The sequence below is a fragment of the Chiloscyllium plagiosum genome, chromosome 4, assembly GCF_004010195.1.
Source record: "Chiloscyllium plagiosum isolate BGI_BamShark_2017 chromosome 4, ASM401019v2, whole genome shotgun sequence".
Lineage (NCBI taxonomy): Eukaryota > Metazoa > Chordata > Chondrichthyes > Orectolobiformes > Hemiscylliidae > Chiloscyllium > Chiloscyllium plagiosum.
Genome location: NC_057713.1, coordinates 41,345,267 through 41,364,929, shown reverse-complemented (window position 1 = coordinate 41,364,929; position 19,663 = coordinate 41,345,267). Strand labels below are relative to the sequence as shown.

Genomic DNA, 19,663 nt, shown 5'->3' with positions numbered 1-19,663 from the left:
CTCGCATTTATCTGAATTAAACTCCATCTGCCACTTCTCAGCCCATTGGCCCATCTGGTCCAGATCCAGTTATAATCTGAGGTAGCCCTCTTCGCTGTCCACTACACCTCCAATTTTAGTGTCATCTGCAAACTTACTAACTGTACCTCTTATGCTCGCATCCAAATCATTTATGTAAATGGTTCTCAAGCGTACAGCTTTGTATAACCTTTGAATAAAGTAGACTTTGTGCCCGTCAATTTAGAATGCATATAGTTTCAAAGCTTTCTCAAATTTTTAACTGTGAGAAAACTCAGTCAATTAAATCCATCTGGATTGTAATCATAATTGCAACTAGGAAAACACAGCAGAATGTATGTACAGAGCAAGCTCTCAAAAACAATAATGAGATAAACAACCAGGTAATTTCTTTTCATGCTTGTGTTTGATGGATAAATATTCATCAAAACTCAAAAAGTAACTTTCCTGCTCAACTTTGCGTAGTTTCCTCAAATATTTACACCTACCTGAGAGGGCAAACAGGATCTCAGTTTAATGTCTTAATTAGAAATCATTGGGGGAAATTGCGACCTACCCATGATTGAATGCCGAATAAGTAGCCATCGTTAATTGTTATTACCAAGGCGTTAGATGGGAAGTTTGGAGCTGACCTAAGAACTGGAGGTCTCCTTAATATTTCAATAATAATCAGTTGAAAATTATGAAGGCAGTACGTGGATAATTACTATCACTGAAAATCCTTTGAAGAAGTTAAATGATCTCACAAGGTCAGTAAAGCTAAATATGATGGCAGAAAGCTGCTACTCATCTATTGTTAACATTCAAGGTGTATGTCATAACAATAAACATGTTGTTATATCCAGTGTGAATTAAGTTTAGAGACTTCTTCACAACTAAGCAATAAAGTCTGTGCTTGTAGAATCGTGTAATGCATATAACTCCTTCAAGCAATATTTCTTGCTATGAATATTCTATGAGACATTTCCAATAATTATGAAATAAACATGTCTGAGCTTGAAAATGACAAGCTGGTGCACAATTCCCACAAATGACAAGTTTCAGGGAAAATTACAATTGGTTTCACTGAGCCCAGTTTCAGACCTCACTTAGAGGTAGCTTTCTTAATTAAAAGATAATAGGGTCGACCCCTTTTCCTGAAGATCTCACAAATAATAATAGAAAAACTGGCTTATCAATCTGTTGTAGCTGGTATTGGCTCGGGCTTTATGAAAACACCTTGTCTTTGAATAACTGTACAGAAAGGGGATAGTCAGCCAATCAAGTTCAGCCTGGAACTGTGATATGAAACTTTAATTCCACCCGTGTGAGAGCAAGCTAATGTTTCGAGTCAAGATGACTCTTCATCAGAGCCGAAATGAAGTGTGGAGGGGGCAGCATTTATTCAACAGTTGGTGCGCAGAGGTGGGGGCGGGCATGTGGCAGTGGTGGGGTGTAGAATGCTAGTGGAGAAAAGATGGTGATAGTTCAGATTAAGTGAATGGAATGTGGGAATGTGAGAATGAAGGAACAAAAGAAGAACAAAGGAGCTCCAAGACTTTCTGCCCCTCTAATGGAGGTGCACAGAGAGACAGGGAGCCCTTCAAACACATTATTGAAAGGCAGCAAGTGAGAGCAGACAGTTGTGGAGCTAACTGTCAACAACCAAGCTCCAAAGACTTGGATGTAGCACTGCAAAAAGCGAAATGGGCTCAAATGAGTGGACAAGGCCATTAAATGGATCTTCATATGTCATATCCTATCAAGTGCTCAGCCAGCATCAGCCATTTCATATTTCAGCACAACCCAACATACTAACAATCTCTACTGATCACAATTCGCACCCAACATTCACGGACTCCAATGCATTCCTATGCACTTAGAGCAGCTGCAAACCTCTCACACACATATCTCACAGGGTTTCATGCTCACAGCTATTCAAACATGGCAGCCACATTATTCAAAAAGGGATTTCACAACCTCAACTGACAAACTTTCCTCCTTGTTGCAGGACAAAATGATGCACATATGGAGGCAGCAAAAGGATATGTACAATTATATATCCAAAACCCTGTGAAGATCCTGGAGATGCTATCCATTACTGGAACATCCAGTGGTGAATGAGTTGCTAATGGCAGAGCTGAAACCATTTAATATGACAATCTCCTTTTATGTAAACTTCCCCACTTCCTACTTAATCCCATCCTACAATCTCTCCTGATTTAATAGCTGCGGGTGATGTTAGCAAGCCCTTGGTACTTTTCTCCCTCCTTGTACCACTACCCTTTCTTGCAGAATGCAGTTGTAACTAGTATTGAGAGCAATTTTGAGCCCCATACCTCAGGGAAAATGTATGGACACTGGAGCAGCTCCAGAGGAGATTCACGAGAATGATCCCAGGAATTAAAGTCTTATATGAGGAATCTGGGACTATATTCAATGGAGTTTTGAAGGATGAGGAGGGATCTTATTGAAGCTTTCAGAATATTTAACAGCCTGGGCAGCGTGGACATAAGGAAGATGTTTCCATTGGCAGGAGAGATGAGAACATGAGGGCACAGCCTTAGAATAAAGGGAATATCTTTTAGAACAAACATGAGGAGAAACATCTTTAGGCAGAGACTGGTGAATCTGTGTAATTCATCACCACAGAAGACTGGAGGCCTAGTCATTGAGTATATTTAAAACAGAGAAGATAAGTTTTTGATTGCCAAGGGGATCAAAGGTTACAGGGAGAAAGCGGGAAAATGGGGGATGAAAAGCCTATCAGCCATGATTGAATGGCAGAGCAGACTTGATTGGCTGAATGGCCTACTTTCTACTCCTATGTCTAATGGTCTTAAATGTTAGCAAGTCCCCTGGATCCAATTGCTTGAATTCTAGGGTCTTAGTGGCACTGATTGCTAAGGTAATGGATGCATTCGTTGAAAACTTCTGAAATTCCTGAGATTCTGGAAAGATTTCAGTGGATTTAAAAAGTGCAGATGTAACACCACTAATAAAGAAAGGATGGAGACAGAAATCAGGAAAATACAGAACAGTTAAAATAATATCTTTGCCACTGAGAAAATGCTAGAATATTGTTAATGAGATAGAGCAGGACATTTAGAAAATCATAGTACAATCAGACAGCGTGAACGTAGTTTTGTGAAGGAAAAATCAAGCTTGATAAGGATAGAACAAACAGCATAGAATCAAAGGAAACCAGTGGGTGTAGTCTATTTGATTTTCCAAATGTTATTTGCTAAGTGCCACATAAAAGGTTTCTATACAGGAGGTTATGGTAGTGGTGTTGTTACAGGAGTAAGAATAGAGTATTGCCCAACCAGCAGGAAATAGTAAGTCCAGATAAATGCATCATTTTCAGATTGCCTACCTGTAAGTAATGGTGTGTCGTAGGGGTCAATTGTGGGGCCACAACTATTTTAAGCTATCTTAATGACTTAGGTGAAGGAAGCAACTACATTGCAGCCAATTTTGATGGTCATACAAATCCAAGCGGGGAGGTAAGTTGTGAAGAAGATACAAAGGCCTGATTTTTATTTCCAAGTTGGATGTGCAGAGTCAGAAGAAATTAATTCAAGAACAGAATGGACATGGCAAGTAGTTCTGCAGATACCATAGATAGAAAATATATTCAAAAAGGATATGCAGATTCTGTGGACCAAGAGTTTAAATCACAAGGGTGGCATGAGCACCCTCCTCATAGCTCTTTTGGTTTTTCATGACAGCAGATTATTGTTAACAGAGGAAGTCTTCAATTTGGTAGCAGGTCAATTGGAATTAGATTTTTCTTTAATTATGAACTTTGAAAGTCTTTTAGTGCTTTGTTTTCCCACTTACAGAGAGAGAGGGAGACTTGTCTTGGCTTGTAGGCTTTTTGGAAATCTGAGTGCAATTTACTTTCCACAACTTAATGATAACAATGGTTACTAGGTAGTTTTTAACCCAAAGGAACGAGGTGCCCTCTAGTCTGATAGGAGAATAAAATCTAGCTTCTCCAAAAGTTACATGACTTTATGTAACCACACACTTCCATTTTTTCCTTTGAGTTGGTTAAAAAAAAGTACATTCTCTGCATCACAGCAAATTATTGAAGCTTTCATTTTCCGGGCTCCAATGAAGTATATGTAGTTTTTACAACATTTTGGAAGGCCCTGACACCTCTTGACAGATTGACACTTGTTAACACTATGTAGACAATTCTTGACAAGTCTTTACATTTGTAGACACTCATGATACTTCTTAACATGTCGACACCTGTTGTACCCTTTGTAATGTTAAATAGTACCAAGCAATGTATGCTTGCTTTATGTATAATCTTCTCCACAGCTAACAGTCTCAAAGGAGACCTAAAAATCACCCAAAGGAGCTCTGTTTCACTCCCCTGCCCCTCTCCCAGAGTATATCTGATGGTCATCCTATCAAATAATCCCTCTTCCTAATTCTAATCCCTGTAAGTTATTCAGGGGAATTATTTTTAGGCAAACCTCAACTCTCCAAAAGGGTATCCTGGATACTCAAAAGAAATAAACTGAGGGTAAACCTCTTCTCTTCTCTGGTCTAGCTTCCACACTGTGTTCCAAACACTTGGGACTCCAAAATCCAATTTCAGTGGAGACAGATGGTCACTTAATTAGCTAGCTGTCTCGAGGAATGGGGCAAGCCCAAAATAAGCCCATCTGACAATCTCGCCTTAGTGGAAATTAGAAATTCTGGATGCAAAGGCAGGGCTTAGACTCTTTATATTTTCTGATGTTTCAGTGAGTTCTGGCAAACATTGAGGCTGAAGAGTCTGAAAAGGGATATTGATTTGTTGAGGGGCAAGGCAAAAAATTAACAGATGGGGTATTATGTGGGAAGATGTGAGGTTGGTCAGTTTGTGAGGAAGAGTAAAATGCTCATCATAATTTAAATGGAAAGAGGTTGCAGGATGCTGCAGTACAGAACAACTTGAGAGTCTTTGTACACGTGTCACAAAATGTTTGCACACAATACAGCAAGTAATTAGGAAGCCAAATGGAAACTTGCCTGTTTGTATAAGCTGAATGAAATACAAACCTAGGCAAGTCTTATTGCAACTGGACTAGGCTTTGTTGAGACCTCATCTAGTGTACAATGTACAATTTGGCCTCCTTACTTCAGACAAAATCACAGATGTGATATGGCAGAGGAGGCCAATTAGACTTTCAGAGAGCATTGGGAAACTCACCCCGGCGTGGCAAGGAGAATGGGGCCTACTGAAAAGCTGGCAGACATTTGGAACTTAATCTTCAAAGGGAGCATAAACTGAACATGTTTCAGTTAAGTTAGTCATTGGAGAAGTACATTTTATCTTGTCTTTAGTGTATTAGTTGTGTTTAATAATGTTTAGTCTATGTTAATTTTAGTTTGTTTACTACATACAATGAGCAAGTAAAATACGATGGAGATCACCTGTTATAGGATTGCACCAACAGTGGAGAAATAAATCAATGAGCAATAAATACCTTTAAAAAACCATTTTAAATAACACTGATCAATGATTCTTCATGCTGCTTAATGTGTCAGTTGTGCAACATAAGGCGTTGCCTGGAGCATGAAACTCCAAGATGTCAATGGTGGTGTCAATTCATTTACAAGGAACTGGTATAAAGCTGAAAACAAGAAATGCTGGAGAACACAGCGGGTCAAACAACATCCATGGAGAGAGAGTAAGCTAATGTTTTGAGTCCACACTGCACTTCAACTTTGATGAAGAGTCACCTGGTGTACCCTAGAACTCTGTGGGAAGGAAGTGATCCTGGGCCTCTTGCTGAGATATTTGTATCATCAATAGCCACAGGTGAGGTGCAGGAAGACTGGAGGTTGGCTAAAGTGGTGCCACAATTTAAGAAAATCCAGGGAAGTCAGTCAGCCTGACATCAGTGGTGGGCAAGTTGTTAGAGGGAATCCTGAGGGAGAGGATTTACATGTTTTTGGAAAGGCAAGGACTGATTATGGACAGTTTACATGACTTTGTGCATGGGAAATCACTAACTTGATTCAGTTTTTTGAAGAAATAATGACGAGATTGATGAGACCAGAGCAGTGTATGTGATCTCTATTGACTTCAGTAAGGCATTCTACAAGGTTCTCTGTGGGAGGTTGGTTAGCAAGATTAGATCTCACTGAATACAGGCAGAATTAGCCTTTTGAACACAAAACTAACATGAAGGTAGAAGACAAAGGGTGATAGTGGAGGGTGGTTTTTCAGACTGGAGACCTGTGACCAGCAGTGTGTCACAAGGATCGGTGCTGGGACCTTGTTATCTAAATGATTTAGATGTGAACATAGGAGGTATAGTTAGTAAGTTTGCAGAAGACATCAAAATTGGAGGTTACCTCAGAATATGACCAGATCTTGACCAGATGGCCCAATAGGCCAAGGAGTTTAATTTAGATAAATGTGAGGTGCTGCATATTGGAAAAGCAAAACAGGGCAGGACTTATACACTTAATAGCAAGGTGGAGTGTTACTGAACAAAGAGACCTTGGTGTGCAAGTTCATAGTTCCTTGAAAGTAGAGACGCAAGTAGACAGTATAGCGCAGAAGGCATTTGGTAAGCTTGCCTTTATTGGTCAGAGCACTGAGTATAGGAGTTGGGAGGTCATGTTGTGACTGTACAGGATATTTGTTAGGCCAGTTTTGGAATACTGTGTGCAATTCTGGTCTCCCTGTTATAGGAAGGATGGTGTGAAACTTGAAAGGATTCAGAAAAGATTTACAAGGAAGTTGCTGAAGTTGGAAGATTTGAGCTGTAGGGACAGGTTGAATACACTGGATCTATTTTTCCTGGAGCGTCGGAGACTGAGTGGTGACCTTATAGAGGTTTATAAAATCATGAGTGGCATGGATAGATTGAATAGCCAAGGTCTTTTCCCCAGGGTTTGGGAGTCCAAAACGAGAGGGCATAGGTTTAAAGTGAGAGAAGAAAGATTTAAAAGGGATATAAGGGTATTTTTTTCATGCAGAGGGTGATGCACGTGTAAAATGAGTTACCAAAGGAAGTTGTGGAAGCTGGTATAATTAGAGCATTTAAAAGGCACCTGGATGGGGATATGAATAGGAAGGGTTTAGAGGGATATGGGCCAAGTGCTGGCAAATGGGACTAGATTAATTTAGGATATCTGATTGGCATGAGCCAGTTAGACAGAAGGGTCTGTTTCCATGCTGTACAATTCTGTGACTCTACGACTCTATTTAGACTCGAAATATTAGCTTGCTCTCTCTCAGGGATGGTGTCTGACCTGCTGTGATCTCCAACATTTGTTGTTTTCAATACAGATTCCAGCACCTGCAGTATTTTGCTCCTACTGGTATTGGGGCAGTAGGGGAATGAATTGAGTGAGTTAAGAAAGAGAGAGAGCTGAATTTTGAATGATCTCAAGTTCCCATAGGGTAGAATGTGGCAAGCAAGTAGAAGTGCATTGGAATAGTCTTCAGGTATGAGGGTTTCAGCTGCAGATGAACTGGGACAACAGGAGGTTGGGCAATGTTACAGAGGTGGAAATAGGCACGGATATAAGGTCAGAAGCTCACCTCCAAATCACATGTGACACCAAGGTTACAAGCAATGAGGCTTAACCCCAGATTGTTGCCAAGGAGAAAGATGGAGTTGGTTGCTATGAAACTGAGGTTGGAACCACTTCAACAAGAAGGTACTCACTCAACCGCTCCTTAATCAAGATTTGGCTGAGCGCTCAACCGAAGAATCATATTTAACTCAAATGTTAACTGTTTCTCTTTCCACAGATGTTGCCAGATCTGCTGAGTATTTCAAGCATTTTCTGTATTTCCTACTTGAACGTTTTACAAGGACTGGCATTGTGTATGGCATATTAATCCACTCTAATGAATATCCTATCTGTCTTTTTTGTTTCTGCTTTCATTAATTTATAATTTGCTGTCCATTAGGAAATTAAGGCCTTATGCCCCAGTACTGTACTTCTGAAAAAGAAGGACATAACAATCCTTCACAGAATTGCGACAGTGCAAAAGAGGCCATTTGGCTCATCTTGTCTGCACCAGTTCTATTGCCAATCTCCTTCCTTTTCCCCATATCTTTGCACATCAATTGTATCCAAATAATCATCCAATGCCCTCTTGAATGCCTCAATTAAACCTGCCTCCACCACCTTTCCAGGCAGTGCATTTCACCCCTTAACTACTCACTGAGGGAAAGCATTTTTTCTTACATTACCTTTGATTCATTTGCACATCACTTTAAGCAAAGTAAAAATGAAGTTTTTGATGCCACTACCACAATATAGAGTGGATATTAGTATGAAGTTCAGGTCACACCTGCAATTGCTAATTTGAAAATTTCTGTCATGATCACAGAGAGAAATATGGTATAAGAACTTGTATGATTGGTAACAGATTGAGGGGATGACCTAGTGGCATTATTGCTGAACTATTAATCCAGAGACCTGGGCAATATTCTAGGGACCTGATTTTGAATCCACTAAAAATAGTGAAATAAGAATCAGGGATGACTATAAAACTGATGTCATTTGCTAGAAAAAAAAATCATCGGCTTAACTAATGTCCCTTGAAGGAAACTGTCATCCTTACCCTGCCTGGATTACATGTGACTCCAGACCCATAAGCAATGTTGTTGACTCTCATTGGCCCTCTGGATGGGCATTAAATGATGGCCTAGCCAGCGATGCTCTCTTCCCATGAATGAATATTAAAAAAACATGGGCAACACAATAATCATGGTGACTTCAATCTACATATGGACTGGATAAAACAAATGAGAAGTAAAGTTGTGGAGGATAAGTTTCTGGAATATGTTTTGTTTGGTCTTCCAGAGGAGCACGTTGAGGAACTGACTGGAAGGCAGGATATTTTAGACTATTATTAAGTTCTGGAAAAATGCAAGTATTGTAAAAGAACCTTTAGAGTTGAATGACACAATGTGATAGAATTTTACATTATGTATAAAAGAGACGTAGTTCACTCTGAAGCAAGGATGTAAAATTTGATGAAGGGAAATTCTGAAGGCATGAGGCACAATTGACTGAGCTGAATTGGGAGAATTCATTAAAAGGCATGATTTGTGTATAGGCAATTAGCAGTCTTTAAATAATTACATGGCTTACAGCAACTGTACATTCCTTTGAGGTACAAACATTCAAAAAGATCAGTTAACAGTAACTGACAAAGGAAGTTAAGATTTGCATAATATTTAAAAATTAAGTGGTCAGAAATAGTAATAAATCTGAGGATTAGGAAGTATTTTTAAATACAGCAAAGGACATCCTTGGAAAAGAAAAGGGAAGTGAGAATAGGATAGCAATGAAATTTAACAAAACAACATTAAAACAGATTTTTAAAACTTTAGCATGTGCGCAGAAAGGAAATGTTGGCTAAGACAAATGGGGAATCCATTTCAGGCAGTGTCAGGAGAGTTTAGAATACCAATTGATCTCAAAACAGTAACTCCATCTCACACTTAGGGCTTGAAGCTAAGATGTGAAGGTGAGCATGGGTGTGAATGTTCAAGAATATTGAGAAATTAAAAATGCAATGAAGAAAATGAGTTAAACTGCAATGTATAGAAGCAATGCACACACAACTATATTCATGATCTGGAGATGCCGGTGTTGGACTGGGGTGTACAAAGTTAAAAATCACACAACACCAGGTTATAGTCCAACAGGTTTAATTGGAAGCACACTAGCTTTCGGAGCATCGCTCCTTCATCAGGTAATTCATCAATCACCTGGTGAAGGAGCAGCGTTCCGAAAACTAGTGTGCTTCCAATTAAACCTGTTGGACCTGGTTTTGTGTGATTTTGAGCTATATTCACCTAACTATTGCATCACAGAGGTACTCATTACCTCTAGAGTACTTTGAAGTGTTCTGATATGTGAAAAGTAATACATAAATGCAGATCTTTATCAAGTTATTTGAAGAATGTGGGAGTTGAAGCATGCTGAACAATCATCCAATGGAAAGGTAAGGGTTAGGGACAAAATTCAGGATGGCACTGAGAGGGAAACTCAATGTACTGCTTAAAACAAAAAAAATTCTAAACAGGTTGTAAAGATATGGAAACTAAGTCAGAGAGAATGCCAATTAATTATAGGACAATAACAGAGAGATGAGTCAAATTAGGTGGGCAGTTGACAAACCTTTAGCAAACATTCTAATAGATTTTCCACCTGTTAATAAATCCAGTATTTGATAAAATACCTATTGACCATAAATGGAAATATAACTGCAATAAAGGTTTGGACTACCAGTCCTCAAGGAAGAAGTTTCAAATTTTTGAAAAGTTTGGATACTGAGTAAGAAGGAACAATAATACAGTTTGACTTAATTCTGGCATTATGTTTGAGGAATGAAACAATGAGGACTAATGTAGGGAAATCAAAATGTTTAACAGTGAAAATATTGAGTTTTGAGGAGAAATTTCCAATCAACAACAGGAATTGGGAGGGTGGTGATTTCAACTTAATCAGGTGACTTACCCACCAATGCCCCTCTACCACCATTACAACCCCCCCAACCCCCTCCAGATCCTGTGAGCTTCAATTATAACCAGTTTTCACCTTCTGAGTGGGTGACTAAAGCATATACCTGAAGCAATACACATTTCTCTTTTCATATGACGATCAGGGTACAATGATGTCAGGGGGTTTTGATTACAATTTTAACTCCAGACTGAGTGAGGAAGCCATTACAGTTTGTCCTGCCATTTGAAATCAAATAATAAACTAATGGCAGACTAAGGCATTAATTTAATAGCTTCCCTTTGTGCGGGCAGGGGGAGCTACCTAGGTCCTCTTAAGATTTTCAAATGTTTGTGGGGGCAAAAAGAGGATTGGATGCACTTTGCAAATAATATGCCCAGATGTCATGCCTATGTCCCAACATTAGCAATACAACACAATACAATGCAATACAATTCAAACTGAAGGCCAAGAGTTGGGACATTGGAATCTGCTCATCCTCAGGTTAAGTTCCATGAGGAGATTGTTCATGAGACAGGAAGGATGAGAAGGCAATTTTCAATTTGTGAATACATTGTTTATGTTGAAAAAGTTTAGAACCAGAGGATTTTGTTCCATATTGAATGCCAAACCTCACAATTAGTCATTTGGCCGCTCTCGCATACGGTGAAGTTGCTACACTTTGAAGGTGCTGCCTTTTCTCTTCTGCAAAGCAGCAACATCGGCCCTATCAAGGCTGACATCAGCCTTTCTGTTGCACCCACTCCCCCTACCCCATAATGCTCAGTACCGCTAACTGGCACCAAGCTTACTGCCAGCTCAATTAGAGCATTTGCCTTTTAAAACTGTATCCCACCAGCAATGCAGATGTTGTGTCGTGTTGGGACCCAGGGTTTTCGAATCGAACTGAGAAGTCAAGACCCAAGTCCCCACATTTACCTGGAAACTACTGGACACTCATTAAATTACGTCTATTTCTCTGCAGGGTCTTTGCATCCTTCTCATAACTTGCTTTCTTGTCGAGCTTCAAATTATCAGAAGACATGGATACAACACAATTGGTCACATTATCCAGATCATTGGATCACTAATAATAGAGTGCCCAACACTGTCACAGTCTACCATCCTGAAAATGACCCTCTTTCTGAGTTCTGAAGAAGTCATTTCGAACTTGAAAGACTAACTCTGTTTCCCTATCCACAGCTGCTGCCTGACTGATGAGTTTCCCCACCTTTCTCTGTGTCTACCTCCTCATTATCCTCCCTGTTTGTCAAATCCTCAAAGAGTCTAATAAGTTTGTCAAACACTATTTTCCTTTCACAAAACAATGTTGATATTGCCTGGTTGTATTTTCTAATTGTTCAGAATGTTATTGAGCATTTTCCCAAAGACAGACTTTAGACTAACTGGCTTACATTTTGTCTCTTCCTTCTTTTTAACAGCAGCTTTACATTTTGCTGCTTTTCAATACATTGAGACTTTCCCAGAACCTCTGAAATGTTGGAAGGTTACAGCTAATGTGTACCCTATCTTTTATTTGAAGATCCTACAGTGTAGGCCATCAGGGGCATGTTAGCTTTAATTTCCATTAGTTTGCCCATTATGTTATTCTTTAGTGCAAATGATTGTTCGAAGTTCATCCATTTTTCCTCCTAATTTTCTCCTACTTCTGACTGTTTTTTATAACTTCTTCTGTGAAAGCAGATACTAAGTACTTATTCAAACTCTCAGCCTTTCCTTCATTTCCCAATATAAAGTCCCCAGTTTCAGGAACTTTAAGGAATGTTTAGCTATTCTCAATTCCTTTTAGCTTGGAGAAGAATTTACTGACTGTTTCTTTTCCTTGATAATTTTCTCTCATATTCAAGCACTCCCTCTTCATTTATTTTTTAAGACATCCTTCGCTGGATTCTAAACTTTCCCAATCTTCTGGGCTACTATTAATTTTTATAACTGTTTCTTCCAATTTGACACCACCCTTAACCTATTTAGGTCAATGGTCTCTCCTTCAGGTAGAGTCTTCCTTCCTTAATGGAATATATGGTTTTGAGAGTTAGAAATGTTTCCTTAAATGTCTACCATGTGCTGCACTGTTAGCTTCCCTTTTAAACTATTTTCCCAATACTCTTTGACAAACTCTATCTTCATACCCTTATAATTTATTTTATTTAAGTTTAAGGCATTTGCATTTCTCACTCCCAAACAGAATGCAAAGTTTTCAGCTAGGATCACTCTTGCCTAGAGGATTCATTACTATGAAGGCTTTAATTAATCTTGTCTTATCACACATTATCAGATACAAAATAACCAGTTCCTTGTTAGGTTCAAGACTGTATTGTTCTATTAATATCTGTCCTCCTGTTTCATTCATTGACTAATTGTTTTATCTTTATTTAATTTATTATTAATATTAATTTGTGAAAAAGCCCCTTGCAAAGACCTATTTCTGAATGTAATAGGTGTATAGGTCAAATTATTTATGAGAGGTGTCACCTCTTTTGAAACTTGTTTTTTTTTGTACGGCATATGTAAGTAAGTTTCCAGCTTCAACTGCGCAGCAAGGTTTCCAATAATTTTCTTCCAATAAGATCCTTCCAATAAATTCAATGCTTAATAAAGTGCCTACTAGCCCTTGCTTCATTAAGCACAATTAAAACTGATGTAAGCAGTCTTAAAACGGAATTAGTGTCAACTTGTAGCTGGTGGTCCTATAAGATATTTCTACTGCCAATTGTTAAACTGCTGAAATTTTAAATTATTCCCTCAGGCAAACTGTTTCTCAGTTGCCGCCTTCCTGTAACTGAACAAAGAGATCTGTCTCTAAACTCAAATTCCAGTTAAGCAATCTGTTCCTGTCTCCCAGTATTGAAGGTGTGGCAAAAGATAATTTGGTAAATATTTGTGCAAGAAACATTCATGAGAGTATCAGAAACAGGGCACTGGCCATCTCACTTTGTTAATAAGATCCTGAGAACATTAGAACAACTCATACTTAACTTCACTTACACTCAATGAAAATCATTCTGCCAATCAGCTGTACAATTCAACTCACATAAAGACATCATTAATTGTTCATTAATAATATAAATTATAAAATAAAACTGACACAGCATGAAAACTTACCACTGCGAGAATAAGCAACAACAGTTTATCATTGTTTTGGTATTTGGATGCCTTCATGATGTCTGAGTATCTGTAACATGGACACAAATTAATAACAAAATTGTTAATTGCAACAATTGCGTGGTAAAAGAACTTTCCATATTCCATCAGGAAAATTTAAATCACTTTATATAACACATGTAGGATTTTTTGGCTAGTATTTCACTGCTTGAAAAAATATTGGGGAAGGTTTCCATTTCCATCTGATAGGACAGATAACAGCCTCTTTATAAAATTAACCTGATTGTCATTCCACTGAAATAAATGGAAAGGAAATCAAGAATGTTCTGCAAAGAGTATATAATTATCCTGCCAGATTACCAGCCAGGCGCTAAAGAAAGCATGTCTAACCTATTATTAAACTACAAATCATATTAAGCAATATAGAACTTAAATATAACTCCTCATGTATACAAAATGCCTTACAACTGAGAGGTGAACAAACATGTATTGAAGGTGCTTTGGGCATAAACAATGTTACAAGAGGAAAGGTTAGAGATAATGAAAGGCTTTTGAAGATGGACAGAGATACAAGTCGAAACATTTAAGAAGAGATGTGAAGCGTGATGATGTCATGAGGCCAAAGACTCTGCCACTTAAAGTAGAGATGGGCATGGGCGCAAACATACATCTGAAGCAATTGTAGAAATAAATTAGAATTAGATCATATCTTATAAAATAAGACTGGCATTTGGGTTCAACAGATGGCAATGTGGACTAATAAATCAGTTATGCAGGTGAAGTATAAGTATAGAGACATAAGCAAGAGTGGAAAGAGTCAAGGTCCTGAAATTTGGCTGTTCCAACTTTTGGGCACATGCTTGAGACAAAGAGTATTCCTGATGTCTGAATGGTGAAGCTTTAGGCCCATAATTATTTGAGGTTCAGGCCTTTATGTTAGAATTAAAGCAATCTTAGAGGAAAACAGTAAGACAATATCAGGCTACAGCTGATGGAATTCAGGTGAATTGGTCTAAGGTTTCAGGCTGGAATTCAGGCCCTGATCAAATTTAGACTGGAAATGGGGATCTGTAAAATGACAGGGGCACTTTCTGAAGTTGATTGAGGATTCAATAGACCTGCAATTGAGAAAGGCTCTACAATCAGCTCGATCTTTCTTGACTGACAGGTGATTTGAATGGATTGATCCCCGGCCAGTGATGCGAGCTCCAACCACTGGTTGCTTCATGGTAAACTGACTCTAGAGACAAGACCTCAATATGTGCAAAAGGCAAGAAGTTTGCTTGAAGGTATGGATAAAGCATGTCGTTTCTTTGTCCTTTCCCAATGTGGTGGATTGTGCAACATTGACTTAGGAGCAGAACTCGGCTACTCGGTCCTTCGAGCATGGTCTGTCATTCAATAAGACCATGGCTTATTTGGCTGTGTCCGCAACAGCACTGTGCTGTCTCTCTATCATAACCCTTTGCTTCTATCAAAAATCTATCCAACTCTGTCTTGAGAAAATTTAATGGCCAGCATCCACTGCTCTCCATGGAAAAAAACGTTCTATAGACCAACAATTATTTAATAGAAGAAAAGTTATCGTCATTGATTCTTTCTCTTATAAGGCAGATCTCCTCAACTGTGTTTCGAGTTCTAGTCTTCTCACAAGGGGAAATATCCATCTGGGTTTCTACCCTATCAGGTCCCCTCAGAACCTTATAAGTTCCAGTAAATTTGTGCACATATTTCACTTCTGCCATGTTTGGGAGTTAGTGTGCAAGTTAGCTACTACAAATAGTTGTTCACTGAACATATAGACCAATATATCTTCAGGCCTCACATTCCCATCAACTCCACAATTTCATTTATATTTTATCCACAATGTTTGATTTACTATTGAAAACAGTAAATTAACACACAAATATATTATGTTTAACATTGGTATCAGATATAGTAAACAACTAGCATTGTGTTAAAAGTTGAAACCCTATCTCAAGGAACCATCACTCTCTGTAAATTGCTTGCCCTGCTTTCACTTCTGTTTGCTAAGACATTATTAAAGTACTTGCCTTGTAACTCCTAGCTATTTCATCACAAGCAAGGAAAGCAGTCAGCCAGAATTCACTTTTGTGGTATGGATTCCGCAGAACTATGCAAGATACCATCATGCAACAGGACACAGCACTGGTAGTCATGCCATAGGTAAGCAGGATCTACTGGCAGGGCCTCCTAACAAAAGTAGAATTTGCCTCTTCAATTAAACCTAACTAAATGACAATAACAGATTCCTGTGTATACAAATCAGACAAATATAGGATTATTGCCCAACGCCTTAATTTTTCAATTAGATCTGCATAAACATGGTAGCAGTGAGGTATATATAAAATTATACACATGCAAACAAAAGTAATGTCACATTTGAATGTTTCTACATTATCTGAGTTAAAGCATAACAAATGAGTATATATTTTGTTAAGATTAGATTTTGGAAAATAAATAATAGAAAACCTGTTTTATTTTCATCTTTTAATTTCTACAATTAGTTTTCCTTCTTTTCTTTAGACATCTTGATGCACATGAATTCCCAATAGCAATGACAGTTTGGAGACCTTACTTCTCAATCATTATGAATACTGCTCCTTAAATTACTATGCAGTGTTATATAATGAGGACAGCCTCATGTTGGTTTCTTTGGGTGGGATTGAAGCTCCATATTTAAATCTGCGATGGGAGGAAGCTTACTTTTCTCTCTTTGCAAATTGACTTATGAAATGGCTAGAATTTATGGAATGATTTGCTTTTATAGAGAAGAATAATTTGGATTCTTTCAAATAAAAGTCTCTTCACTTTTTTATTATCTTTTCCTGACAATGTACCAAAATCAAGAACTCTCTGACTGTAGCAGCTCTGCACTCAATCAAAAAACAAAGATTATGTCACCTCCACCTGCACTGTCTATTTCAGAGGCCTATGCATGGCTGAAGTTAATCATTACTAGATGTTAAGCCATACTTTATTTCTTTTTCATGAAATCAATCCCATTTTTGTTGGCAATGTTTTACACGCAAATGGAACTAACAAATTCCTGAAAATCTGCTTAATATTTAAACTCTGGGCTTTTTTGAAAGGCATTTAAAAACAGCGATTAAAAGCACAGAAACTATAAAATTTCAAATAATCTGTAGCTTGGAAATTATGCTGCGATATTGTCCAAACACAGATTAGCTTTGTGTTCAATGTTTGTACAATCTCTTCCATCTGCTATTTTACAGGAGATAGTAACCTGTTTATTTTTGTCATACAATACCATACAGAAAAATAACCAGGCTTATTTGTTTTTTTTAAACACCTAAAAAGCATAGCAACCTTTCTAAAAATTCAAATTTTACATATGAGGTACATTTACTATGATAATAAAGAATGGTTCTTGATATATAAGGGCAGTAGAAGCTGTCATCATTTATAAATGCATGTTTTATAAGAATCCATACAGAAGCATAGCAAACAAGTTTCTACAAACCTGTTGGACCTGATTGTAACAGACTGTATTAATCGGGTGGGTCTCAATAACAACCTGAGACAGTCACCATTTTTACATTAACAAGAGCTGGTTAACAATTCTTTTTCTTTCAAAACAGCCCCTCAATCATCAATTGGATAAAGAAAACTTCAATCAGCACCTGAACAAAAATACAAATTGGTCACAAGACTGTATTGAGCTGATTTTCTTCATACACAGATTATTGAAGATTTCACTGAGACAAATTGGTGAAATGATTACATTTTGCAGTATGTTTCCACACTATTAAATAAAGTTATTTTAAGACATGTTGCTTAAATCCAAAACAGAAACTTTTCTACATATGTTAGGTTGTAGTCTAAGCTTGCCACCAATTGTCAATTGCATAACATTAACCAAGAACTACGCCCTTTTGAAAAGTCTTCACCTTGCTAAAAGGTTGTGCTTCTCTGTAAGTTTGATTGCTGCCTTACTTTAAATCTTAAATCTTCAAGCTACACACAAACAGCAGCTGCAACTTATAAACTAAATATTCAGTTACCTGTCAATCAGATTGTTCACTTTTGCTCTATTTCCTGTGGTTTAGAGACTAAACGTAACAAAATAAAACCTGATTCAAAATAGGCGTTGGCAAACTTTAACCGTCACTTTATTGCAGCTAATGATTTGCTCAGTCCATACCTGATAAAGTACAATTGGTGTACTTTAACAAATAAAGTGGAAAGATCCCTCCTTCAACTGGTTTCGGTGATGTACAAAGGTGCAGAAACAGCAGTCTACAGTTTTGTCAAACCCCACAGTAAAACTATCAAGACACGCCCCTTTGCTATAATCATTTGAATTTCTGTACTGCTTAACAATTTCCAACTCTACACTGTTGCACAATTTGCATTGCCCATTTACTCCCAAGATGAGCAAGCCTGTTTCTTTTTCAAATAAGCCAGTTTATTTTCTTTTCAGTGGAAAATCTTCCCATTTCATTTTTAGAAAAATAATTTAACTTGCTTTAATCTTTTTAAAACATAATATCCTACCTATCGACTGTTAATGAAAATCATCGCATTCAATGTCAGCAGTAGTCTTGGTTAGAGTGGGCAGCTTCAGTAGCAATGAGATGCCTCCATTCCAACTGTCAATGTCCCTTCTTAGTCTGAAATCCTGGGATCTGCAAAACCAAAATACGTTGGGCAGGCACCTGAGTCATCATCATGGGCCTACCTGATGGGTAGTTATTGGGTGTCTGAGTTAGATAGGAAGTAACAAAAGTTCTGTTGAAGAAAACGTGCTGCTCGAGCTTAATGGAACATTATTGAGCTGAAAGTATCTCTAGGAGTGGGACTGAGTGGAAAAGGAATGAAAATTTTAATCTATCTTAATTAGTTATTATACTTTATGATGTCAAATTGAAGACTGGAACATGGCTTTTTCATCAGGTTACTGCGTGAAGAGAATCTTTGATCAGTTGTTGTCCAGTTCGTATTCTGTAAGTGACCTCAAGATAGTGAAGCTTTGTGATCAGTCCACTTTGAGCATAAATGTCAAAACATGTGGTATGCTATATTTCTACGATTTTTTAATGTCTTTATTCTTTTGTGTGATGTGAGCTGCACTGGTAAGACCCACTCTTGTTGCCCAATCTTAAATGCCTTGAGCTGAGTAACGTTGTGGACCATTTCAGAGGGTGGTTAGGCATTAAACATTGCTGTTGGTGTTGATCTGTGAGTGGGCCCAACTGGGTAAAGATGATGGCACTTGCTTCTCTAAAAGACATTAGTGAACCAGATATTTGTTTACACTAATCGATAGTCACCTTTACTGAAACTTGTTTTATCTTCCAGATTTATTCATTGAATTCAAATGTCACCACCTGTTGTAGTGGGATTTGAACATATGAACCTATCAAATTGAATCAAAGATAGGACATTTGACTCTTCAAACCTGCTCTACCATTCAATATAATTATGACTGATCTGTTTATGTTTAAAATTTCATTTTACATCTACTCCCAATAACCTTTGATTCCCTTATCTAATAAGAATCTATCCAACACTCCCTTAAAAATACTAATTGACCCCACCTCCCTGACCTTCTGAGGCAGAGTTCCAAAGCTGAACAACTCTCAGAGCAAAAGATAATGTCTCCTAGTTCTCCTTTTCCTGTTCACCTTGCTAAAATCATTCAGAATATCATACATTTAAATCAAATCAACACTCAATCTTCTAAACTCTTGTGGAAACAAGCCCAGTCTGTCCAATCTATTAACATTCCAGATATCAATGTAATGAACCTCCTCTGAAACACTTCCAATACATTTACATCTTTCTTTTAAAAAAGAGGAGACTAAAATGTACACAGCATTCAAGATGTGTTGTTGGCAAGTGTAATACATAGCTGAAGCATAACATCCTCAATTTCTTTCATAATAAAGAATAATATCATCAATCTTCTTGATTGCAGTAATCTAGCAAAGAACATAAAAATGGACTGTAAAAGTTTCTTTAGATGTATAAAAAAGAAACAACTAGCTAAATCAAAATTAGGTCCATTACAGGC

The 19,663-nt window shown here is 37.8% G+C and overlaps 1 protein-coding gene across 1 annotated transcript in view; it reads right to left on the bottom strand.

Moving 5' to 3' along the window:
* Nucleotides 1-17,757, bottom strand: part of cdh17 (cadherin 17, LI cadherin (liver-intestine)) — a 96,269-nt gene extending 78,512 nt beyond the window's left edge. The window contains exons 1-4 of the mRNA XM_043688147.1: nucleotides 17,652-17,757; nucleotides 17,111-17,270; nucleotides 15,660-15,819; nucleotides 13,606-13,675 (exon numbers count right to left, since the gene is read on the bottom strand). Coding sequence (XP_043544082.1) covers nucleotides 13,606-13,662 — 57 coding nt within the window. The 5' untranslated portion in view covers nucleotides 13,663-13,675; nucleotides 15,660-15,819; nucleotides 17,111-17,270; nucleotides 17,652-17,757. The remainder of the gene's footprint in view (nucleotides 1-13,605; nucleotides 13,676-15,659; nucleotides 15,820-17,110; nucleotides 17,271-17,651) is intronic.
* Nucleotides 17,758-19,663: the final 1,906 nt, after the last annotated feature.